Source organism: Fonticula alba, assembly GCF_000388065.1.
Source record: "Fonticula alba strain ATCC 38817 unplaced genomic scaffold supercont2.2, whole genome shotgun sequence".
Taxonomy (NCBI): Eukaryota; order Rotosphaerida; family Fonticulaceae; genus Fonticula; species Fonticula alba.
Window position 1 is genome coordinate 2,918,596 of NW_009242972.1, and position 10,091 is coordinate 2,928,686.

Below are 10,091 nucleotides of genomic sequence, written 5' to 3' on the forward strand. Positions count from 1 at the left end.
CCAGTCGCCAGGGTTCGTGCCTCTGGCACATCCCTTCATTCAGCAGCAGCAGCAGCAACAGCAGCAGCAGCAGCAGCAGCAGCAGCAGCAGCAGCGGATTCAGCACCAGCAACAGCAGCGAATCCACCACCACCAGCAGCAGCCGCAGCAACAGCAGATGCAGCAACAGCACATGCAGCACCATCACCTCCAGCAGCAGATGCACCACCAGAGGCTGCACCAGCATCACCAGCAACAGCGTCAGCTCCTCCTTCTGCAGCATCAGCAGCAGCAGCAGCTTTTCCATCAGCTTCAGTATCATGAAGCCACGCGAAGCCAAGAAGCGTCGCCGATGTTGGGCGTCGCCGATGGTGGTCGGGCGGTTCCTTCTCCAATCAATGCAGGCCCTTCCTCCAAGGGCCCGGCCGTGTCAGGCGCCTCCTCGTCTTCGAATAATCTCCTTGGCACGTCGCTGGACCTGATGCAAGCATCTGCAGTGGCAGCTGCAGCAGCCGCCGCCGCCGCCGCCGCCACCACCACCACCACCACCACGAGCTCGTCCACTGGGGGGCCACTCATCGGCGGCCACTCCTTCCATCAGCATCGCATGGTGGCGGGCCAATGTGCGGCTGACTCGCCACAGACCGATCCTCCGAGTGTTGTAAGCCGTGGGAGCCCCGCCACCCCGGTGGCCATGGCCGCCGCTCTGCAATCCTCACGCCAGCACACCACGGGCAAGCTCCCGCAGTCCCAATTCTTGTTCCAAGCGAATGCCGCCTCGTCGGGCGTCGGCTCGGCCGGCGGGCCCGATGGCGGAGGCACCCCTTTGCATCTTGGCTTGTCGCCCCTCGCGGCCAGTCTCCTTCGGAATGGTGGCAGTGCCGTGGGCGGCAGCATCTCGCAGGATCCGTCGCAGCTGGACCTGTTGGCCGCCGAGTCACCCACCCCCAAGACCAGCGCGGGCGGGGGCCCCACACCGGCGGGCCTGGGGTCTGGCTTCCCCGACGGCACCCAGGTCCTTGGCGGGGCGCCGGCCATCTTGCTGCAGAGCCCCGCCTCGTCGTATTCGCCGCACCCGGTGGTGGTTGGGCCGGGGGCGATGCCTGGCGGCGTGGCCGAGCCCCTCCCCCAGCAGCATGTCCAGCTGAATGCCCTGCAGCAACTTCACCAACTGTCCCGGAGTGGTGGCAGTAGCAGTGGTGGCGGTGGTGGCGGTGGTGGCGGTGGTGCTGGTGGTGGTAGTGCTGGCACTTCGGCCGCCGCGCTGCACCTGGCTCTGCTTGGCGGCAGCCAGCTGGTGGCGGCCCCTGGCCATCACCTGTCGTCCACTCGGTCAACGGCCGATTTGGGCTCCGCGTCGGTTGACAGCCTGCCCTCCTCCCCCCCGTCGCACGGGGTGCAGCAATCCCTCCTCCAGCAGTCATCCGGGGGAATGGGGCCGGCCGTGCAACCGCACATCCCCATTCAGCATCTCCAACCGTCGGCGCCACAGCAGCAGCAGCAGCAGCAGCAGCAGCACCCGTCATTGCCTTTTGCCATGACGCCGTTCGACCCGGCCGTTGGGCTTGGTGGTGGCCTTCTGCCACCATCGTCGTTGTCGTCGACAGGGGCAGCGGCTCCCACCGAGGGTCGGCCGCACTCGGCGCCCACGACGCTCTTCCGCGGCGCTGGCATTGATGACCGGGGGGTGCCGTCCTCCTCGTCCTCGTCGGCCATGGCGGCCGCAACGGCGGCGGCCTCCTTGGCGGCCCTCGTCTCGATGGCTGGCGGTCCGTCCATGTCTCCTGTCGGGATCCCTTCCCCTGCCTCGCCGCCCGGCCCCACGGGCGCCCCCTCGGCCTGAGAGACGCCATGGTCGGTCTCTCCCTCCCTCTCTCTCTCTCTCTCTCTCTCTCTCTCCTCCTGCCAGTGCTCCGCCATCTCACTCTCTCCTCGAGAGGGTGGCTGCTGCGCACGAAAGGGTGGCCTTGTGTTTTCGGGAGAGCCAGCGAGAAGGCGAGGGGAGCCCCCTTGCGAGGGATGGACTTCATCGGCCCATCCCCTCCTCTCTCTCTCTCTCTCTCTCTCTCTCCCTCCCCCTCCCCTTCCTCACTCTCTGTCTTTCTCCTCTGTGTTGCAGATTGTCCTTCTTCTATTTCCCCCTCTCCCTCTGTCCTCCATTGTTTATGTATCATATCCCCCCTCCTCCCCTCCTCTCTCCCCTTCTCCGTGGAAAGGCGTGACGGATACGCTGTGTTGACCGTTCTCCACCGAGCCCCTCCTCCGCTCTTCTTCCATCGAGAAAATATACACCCAATTGTCTTCCTCTCCGTCTGTGTCCCCCCCCCCCTCCCCTCGCAAGACACTCCCACGGTTCGGGCCCCTTTTCCGATGATCTTGCACGAGAGGGGGAATCACATGCCACGGGATCACATGAGAGTATGGAACCGTTTCTGTTCCCACGTCCACCGTTTAAATATAAACACAAACGGTGCGCCGGGACCGGGGGCAAGCGGACGAGGGGGGCGGGGAACGGGCAGCACGCCAGACTGGCTGACAACGAACGCCCAATGTCCCGCCGGCCACCCCGTCGTTGTCGTCTCCCCGCCTCCGCAACAAGAGTTCGGGCTGTTCGCATCATCGGTGACGGTTAGATGCCTGGGTTCCGGGGATTCGGCCTGGAAGGTGTGTGTGTGTATGCGTGTCATGAAGCGCGATGGTCGTGGGCAGGCAGGGGACAACACCGGGGGGAGATGCCCCCGGGGCCCCGCTCAGGGAGTTAGCAGCACGGCCAAAGGGGTGAATAAATCCCGCACCCACGGAGAATGCGCTCGGCACACACCGCACAGCTGCCACTGCCCCCGGTCGCGCAAGGCCCCTCCACATCCCTGCGCCTCCCATCTCCCGGGCCCGGTCTTCGCACTGCACATGCAGCCTTCGGGAATTCGCTTCCCCGACAGGAGGGCATCCGGGCGTTGGCTCTGGCGAGGGGGCCTGTGCTGGTGCTCCTCGCCCCTGGGTCCCCCTCGCCCAGGCGCAAGGTCTGCCCTCATGGCCTGACTCCCCCCCCCTGTCCAGAGCTCGGACTCTCTCTCTCTCTCTCTCTCTCTCTCTCTCTCTCCCCGCTCGCTGAGCGTGCCGTTCAGAGGAGGGATCTCCACTCAAGAGCCGAGACCGCATTCGGGACTCCTCGGCCAGAGGGCGTAATCAAGCCCCCTCCTTCTCCCTGTCCCTATCTCTCTCTCTCTCTCTCTCTCCCTCTCCCCTTCCCTGCTCTTTGCCCCCCGTTGCCCTCCCCTTCCCCATCCTGCTTCCCGGCATTGAGTGGGCGCACTTCGACCGACACACAGGCGCCCTCCTCTTCCTCTTTCCCCCCTTCCCCTCCCCCCCCGCCCCCCCCCCCCCTCTCCTCCGCACCTACGCATATGCCACCGAGCGCACCCGACCAACGCTCGTCTGCTGCCCGTCCCCTGCCCTTCTTCATTTTCAACTCCACCTCCTCACTCCAATGACCGCCACAGCCCCGGCCCTGGCGCCTGCGGCACGGACCCGCGGTCGGCCGCCCAAGGGTGTTACCGGAGCTGCGGCTCGTTCGCGTGCTGCAAAGGCGCAAGTTGCTGCCGCGGCAGCCGGCCCAAGCGCCGCACGTGCCACCGCCAAGTCGTCCCCGGCGCCCCTCCTGGGAGCCACGCTGCCGGCCTTGCCGGCCCTGCTCTCCGGATCACCCGGCCCCTCCGAGCCCATGGCCAGCAGTGCCGGCCCAGACTCCGATCCTCTGATTCCCACAAAGCTGGAGGATTTTGGTGCGCCCTTCCCCGGTCCTCACCCCCCTCCCTCCGTCCGCCGGCCTCTTCCCACAGGCCCCGGTCTGACCTTCAATCGACGGGTCTTCGCCCCATGCGCCCATACCTCCGACCCCCCCCCCATCCCGCGACGCTGGTTCCTCGCACCCAGGCGGCAGCGGTGCCGACGCCGCCCAAATGAACCTGGGCCTTTCCTTCTGCGAGGGGTCGTCCTTTACGTCCTCCAACGCCCGGGACTCGGCCGATGAGCGCGGGCCAAACGCCCCGCCTGGCGGGAGTGCCCCAAGCGGCAGCGGGCCAAGTGGCAGCGGCAGTGGCGCCGGCGTCGGCGGCAGCGGCACTGGGCCCGATAATGCAAAGAGCCTTCGGCAGCTGAGTATTCGTGTCCTCCAAAAGATCGAAGAAAAGCGCGTGACCACCTATCGCGAGGTACGCTCTTGCTGCTTGCTCTGCTCCCCCCTTCCCATGTCCTTCTCCTTCCCTCCCTCCCTCCCTCCCTCTCTCTCTCTCTCTCTCTCTCTCGCTCTCTCGCTCTCTCCTCCCTTCTTTGCCTTTTGGTCTTCCGCTCAACTAACACCCCTGCCATCCCTTCGCCGTTCATAGGTTGCTGACGAGCTTGTCCTCGAGTTTGCGGCCCTCGAGGCCGGGCTCGATGAGTCAACCGATGGCAGTCTCGGGTCTTTCTCGCGGCCCCTCACGGCCCCCGGAGGTTTTCATGGCAGCAGCGATGCCGGAGACTCTTCGGTGCCAGCCAGCCCGGCGGGATCGGACATGCTGCCCGACACCCCGGATGACCAGGGCCACCATGCGCTGGACTCGTCATTGGCCGGCCCGAATGGAGGCCCGCCGTCCTCGTCATCGGCCTTGGTTCCGGCCGAGGGGCCCCGCCGCGGAGGACGCAAGCATCCCACCGCGCAGAAAAACATCCGCCGGCGCGTGTACGACGCCATCAATGTCCTGGCCGCGTTGGGTATCCTGTCGAAGGGCCCCTCCAAGAAGATCCGGTGGATTGGCTTCTCTCGTAGCAAGGTCACCAGCATCACCTCGCTGGAGGTGCGTCTTGTCGTCCTTTCGGCCTCCCTCCGCGCTCCGGCTGCTCCCATGTTTGAGCCAGTGCCTGCGCATGCGCCATTCGTACATGTCTCTCGCCTGCCGGCCCGCTCACCCCTCTTGCCCTCCCCCCCCCCTCTCTCTCTCTCTCGCTCTCTCTTTCGCCCCCTCCTTCTCTTCTTCCTCTCTCATCAGCGCGAGCGCAATGACCTGCGCGCTCGCATGCTGGCCAAGCGCCTCGAGCTCCAGAGCCTCATGGCCGAGCATGTTTGCCTGCGAAATCTCTCCCAGCAGCGGAATGCCGGCGACACGGCCCCGGCGGCAGACCCGGCCGAGCCAACTGTCAAGCACATCCCCCTGCCCTTTATCCTGCTGAACAGCACGGCCGACGCGCAAATCCAGGCCATCGTGGCGCCCGAGGGCCATGTCGTGGATTTCCAATGCGAGGGCGAATGCACGGTCATCCGCGATCAGGATGTCCTCCGGTCGCTCGGGTACCACCGGGTTCCGCGCGAGGATTTCGACCGGTGGATCCCTCAGCAGCTGCACCCCTGGCTGCCGCGTCTGGTCAGGCAGGAGCTCGACGCCAATCCCGGTCCGTCTTCGCATCCGGCCGTCGACTTCCCCCTCCCCGTGCTTTTGTGCTTACTTTGATGTCCTGCCCGTGCCCGCCTCACTTCGCCCACTATGTCATGGCTGCAATCTGCTCTCTCCCCCCCTCTCCCTCCCTCCCTCCCTCCCTCTCTCTCTCTCTCTCTTTCTCTCGTCCCCTCGCCCCCTTGCCTGCAGATCCCAAGCACATTATCGAATTCCTGCCGGACCATGAGCCAACCGGCCCCAGTGTCGGCGACCTCCTTGGTGCTGGGTCGTCTGGCCTTCGCACGCTTCACAACCAGAGTACATACCCCAATCCCCCACTCGCCACATGTTGCCTGCCCCTCCCTTACACCTCGGCACTCATGCTCTCCCCTTCTCCCCCCCCCCCCCCCGCCCCCGGATGTGCCAGAACCCTCCGACCGGCAACATACCCCCTCCCTTTTCGAGTCCAAAGGCACCGGTGCCGGTGGTGGTGGAGATGGCCCGGCCATGCTGAAGGACGCATCGCCAGGGCTGCTGGCGCCTCCGGCGACGGCCTTCTTCCTGGGCTCGGGCCCCGTCTTTGCGGGTGGCGCTTCTTTCGGCATTCGGCCGCCCTTGCCACCGGGCAGCCAGGTGGCCGGGCAGTATGCCACCACGACGATGGGCATGAGCGCCGAGCTGGGCGCCGACTCGGAGGGCACCGCTCGTGGGCTATCCCCCGGCAGGGAGGCCACTCCGGTGCTGTGCTCTTCCGCGCCCGAAGGCAAGACCCCCCGGCGGAAGCGCGCCGCTCGGCCGGCCTCGGCGGCCAAGCCGCGAGCCACCGCCAAGTCCGCCCCCCTGGCGAGTGCCGCCGGTGGCGGTGGCGCTTCCTTGCCACCCGTGCCCGCCGGGGCCCCCAATGCCGGGGACTTGGACATGGGGGTTTTCGCCGGGCAGGAGGATGGCCCGTCGGCGCGTGGGTCCTCGCCTGGCATGTACGCCGGCCCGGCGAGTGACCACGATCTCACCGGGAACCTGTCCATGATCGATGTCCTCCCCGGTCCGGGAGGTCCCGGCTCCGGGGCCACCGAGATCTTCGAGTCGGATTCCTTCTTCACGCATGAGGCCTCGTCTCCGGCCTGTCGATTCGAGGACCCGAGCGATTCCGGGCCCCCCTACTCCACGGTGATCGGGGGCTTTGGCGATCCGGCACTCGATGATCCTCGGGGGCCCTTCCACCCTGCCCACCACCCGTACTACCCGGGGCCGGGGGAGGTGTACGTCGGCCCGCCCGGGGTCACCCCTCCAGGCGGCCTGGCTGGCAGCGGCGGCCCCGGCGGCTACCACCACTATGCACCGGATGCCGGGGGCCCCCCCCCGATGGCCGGCGCGTCGCACTATCCCCATGCCCAGTACTCGGTGTTCCAGCCACTGGCGGCCGGAGCGCCGGCAGCGGGGCCGCCCCCACCGGGCGCCCCCCCGCCAGGCCCCCCGACCATGGGCCCAGCGCATACGCCCTTCCAGGCATTCCAGTCGCCGCCCCTGCCACCCCCACCGCCGGCCGGTCCGCATGGCTACCCGCACTATGGGCCGGCGTACTCGCAATACTCGCACTATGGCCAGCCGCCGGGCCCGGTGGCGCAGGGCCCGGTCCCTGCCCCGCCGCCAGGGGCCCACTACCACTACTACCAGCAGCCGCAATCACAGGCGCAGGCGCAGGCGCACCCGGCTGCAATCCCCCCACCGGCGTCGGTGATGATGCCCCATGGCCATGGGCATCACCAGTATGCCCCTTTGGCACATGCCCTCCCCGGCACTCGGGCCGATGTGCGACAGATGTACCACCTGCAGCCGGGGGGGCACCCGCATGCCGGGCCGGCGGGGCCCAGTGCCGCCTCCGCCGGCGGCGGCGGCGCCGGCGCCGGCGCCGCCGCCGGCGCCCAGGCCGCCGGATACTACGCCCATCGACCGGGCACGGACGCGGCCGGGTCCGCGGGCTACCTTTATTCCGCTCCTCCGGGGGCCGGGGCGCCGCTGATGGTGGCTGCTCACCCGAGGGGGATTCCGTCGGCGCATGTGCCCCAATCGGCTGACTCTTTGATTGTGGCACCGATGGCCGGGGCGGGGGCCAGGGCAGTGGCCCTTTCCAGCCCAGCCCCGGGTCCCGGGAACATGAGCCGCGATGGGACTCCCGACATTGGCAACCTTTCGGTGGATCTCAGCCACAGCGGCGGCGGCGGCGGCGGCGGCAGCAGCAGCAGCAGCAGTAGCAACAACGGCAACGGCAACGGCAGCAGCAGCAGCAGCAGCAACAGCAGCAATGGCAGCAGCAGCAGCAGCGGCGGCGGCGGCGGCAACAGCGCCAGGGCCTCAGCGCAGGCACTCCCACGCCAGTCGTCCACATCCGGCCTGCCGGTGAGCTCGCTCTCGGCCCCGACACCCGTCCCTGACGCCGAGCCGGTGTACCACCCGGTGCCACTGGAGCACATCGGTGGCCCGGCCGGTGCCCAGCAGCCGTACCTCCGCCCGGGATCTGCCGACCCCACGGCCGGAGCCGAGAACGCCGTTCCATTTGGCGGCCTGGTCACCGGATACGGGTTCGGCGGCCCGGAAGTCGCGCACCCACACGCCGGTGGTGGTTATCTGCCACCGCCGCCGCCGCCGCCGCCGCCGTCGTCGTCGGCCCCCCCCTCGCAGTACGGGTACCACCATCCACACGCGTACCACCCGCCGGTGGTCGGCTCGGGCCCGCAGCATGTCGCCTACCACTCGTCCCATGTGCCGCCCGGGCCGCAGCATGCCGCCTACCATGGGCCTCCCGGCGCCAGCCACCCGCATCCCCCCCACCACCCGCACCATTCCCACCATTTGCAGCCACCCCCGCCGCCACCGCCACCGCCGAGGCAGCACCACCTGGGCTTCGGTGGCGCTGCCCCGCCTCCGGCCGGCCACCCCGGCGCCGGGCTCTACTCCTACTCGCCGGTGGTGGGCCCCTTCACTGCGGCCAGCCCGGCGCAGGCACACCCATCCGGCCCCGGTAGCAGCAGCAGCAGCAGCAGCAGCAGCTCCGGCGGCAGTGGCTTTGGCGATCTGTCTGGCAGCTCGGATATGGCCTTCATTCCGTCCAATCTGGAGCTCAGCGATGCGGATTTGTCGCTTGTGTCGTATGGCTCGCTGCCGGCCGAGCCGGTGGCCGACCCCGCCGTGGTGGACCCGATGGCCGAGGGCTTCAGCGCCTCGCGGCCGCCCCTGCCGCCGGGGCTTCCCGGCAGCACGGTGGCCGGCTCGGGGGTCGCGGCGCCGCCCTCCGGCGGTGGCCAAGTGGCCACGGCTCGGGCCAAGAAGCCCGGCCCTCGGACCCGGCGAAAGCCCACCCCTGTGGCCGGCGTCGAGCTGGCTCCCGGGCATCAGATCCCGGAGTTGCCGGTCTCCCAGCAGGCGGCCTCTCCGCCGGGCCCGTGCGCCACCACTTCCCCGGAGCTGGCTCCGCCGGGCTTGATGTCGTCCGGCCAGGAGGGCGATCCGCATGTGGCGCTGGCGGCCGGCGGGGGGGCGGCCGCCAAGACGCCCTCGCCCGCACCGGCCGGCACATGTGATGTCACTGCCTCCGGCTGATTTCCCCATGCCCGGAGATAATACATGTCCTTGTCATGTGCGCGCGTCGTCTGCCTGGCCCAGTGCGTTGGCACTGGCCGAATGTGTCGAAACATCGCCGGGGACACCTGTTCTCCTTTTTGTGCCCATCGGGCGTGGGGGGAGGACGCACATGCGTGTGTGTCTCCTGTGTGTCTCTGTGTGCTGTGTCTCTCTGTGTCTGTGTCTGTGTGTGTGTGTGTGTGTGTGTGTGTGTGTGCGTGTGCGTGTGCGTGTGTGCACGCGCGCCGTGTGTGCCGGGCCGGCAGGTCGTTGTTGCTGGGCGGGGCTGTTTTTCCCCGCCGGGACCGGGGCAGTCGTGTCACCCCGGTGGGCAGGGCAGGGGCGGAGGGGGTGAGGAGCAGAGGCTGCGCTGGGCCGACACACCTCGGGGCACATGGTCCCAGCGCTCTCTCCGGCCGGGGAGCAGCGGCTGGCTGAGAGACGCTTGCGGTTGCATGCGCGTCGGCATGGCGCCATGTACCACACCGGCGGCACGCCCCCCGCGCACCGGCTGCCCGATGTGGCCTCCCAGCGGCCGGGCCAAGCAAGAGCACGCAGGCACACGCCGGTCATCGTCCTCGTGGCGGGACCATGGGCGGGGGGAGGCGGGACGGAAATGCCGCTAGTGTTGTGGGTGAAGGAGCCGCCCCCACTCCTGAGCCCACGATGCCCCGGTGTGTGTGTGTGTGTGTGTGTGTGTGCGCGCACACACGGCCGGGCGCAGGCACCCACTGGCCTCAAGAACGCGGGTGACAAGTCAACCTTTTGTTTGTGCGCCGGGGTGGGTGAGCGGGGCGGAATGCCCGCCCGGCGGCCGTAGACGAGTGCCATCTGAGTAAGGGGCTGGTCCGGGTGGGGCTGAGGTAGGGCCCCCCTGTTGGTGGCCCTCGCACTGTGTGTTCCACTCGGGATGGGACCCCCCCCCCCGCTGCCGGCCCCCGCCCGCCCCCCATGGGGAGTGGGGGGGCGTGGCTGCGCGGCGGGCGCGTGGCCGTCCTGGAGGACGCATTCCGCCATCCCTTGGCCCAGGACCCCTTTCGGGGAGGGGAAGCTGGGCGCGCGTCCCCCCCCCCCCCCCCCCCC

General features: G+C 68.7%; 2 protein-coding genes across 2 annotated transcripts in view; both read left to right on the forward strand.

Annotated features, from left to right (window-relative positions):
• The window catches only part of H696_01614 (CMGC/CLK protein kinase), a gene marked incomplete at both ends in the record, with an annotated part of 7,984 nt that extends 6,162 nt beyond the window's left edge, over positions 1-1,822 (forward strand). The window contains one exon of the mRNA XM_009495517.1: positions 5-1,822. Coding sequence (XP_009493792.1) covers positions 5-1,822 — 1,818 coding nt within the window. The remainder of the gene's footprint in view (positions 1-4) is intronic.
• A 1,546-nt stretch (positions 1,823-3,368) lies between these two features.
• Positions 3,369-9,023, forward strand: H696_01615 (hypothetical protein). Its single transcript, XM_009495518.1, has 6 exons — positions 3,369-3,761; positions 3,913-4,190; positions 4,365-4,814; positions 5,007-5,406; positions 5,601-5,708; positions 5,818-9,023. The coding sequence occupies exons 1-6, from the start codon at positions 3,467-3,469 to the stop codon at positions 8,985-8,987; spliced, it is 4,701 nt and encodes a 1,566-aa protein (XP_009493793.1). The 5' UTR covers positions 3,369-3,466; the 3' UTR covers positions 8,988-9,023.
• Positions 9,024-10,091: the final 1,068 nt, after the last annotated feature.

Coding starts and splice junctions, on each gene's coding strand:
- H696_01615 (XM_009495518.1), top strand. CDS start 3,467: ATGACCGCCACAGCCCCGGCCCTGGCGCCTGCGGCACGGACCCGCGGT. Junction 4,815..5,006: donor CCAGCATCACCTCGCTGGAG/GTGCGTCTTGTC, acceptor CTCTCTCATCAG/CGCGAGCGCAATGACCTGCG. Junction 5,407..5,600: donor GGAGCTCGACGCCAATCCCG/GTCCGTCTTCGC, acceptor CCTTGCCTGCAG/ATCCCAAGCACATTATCGAA.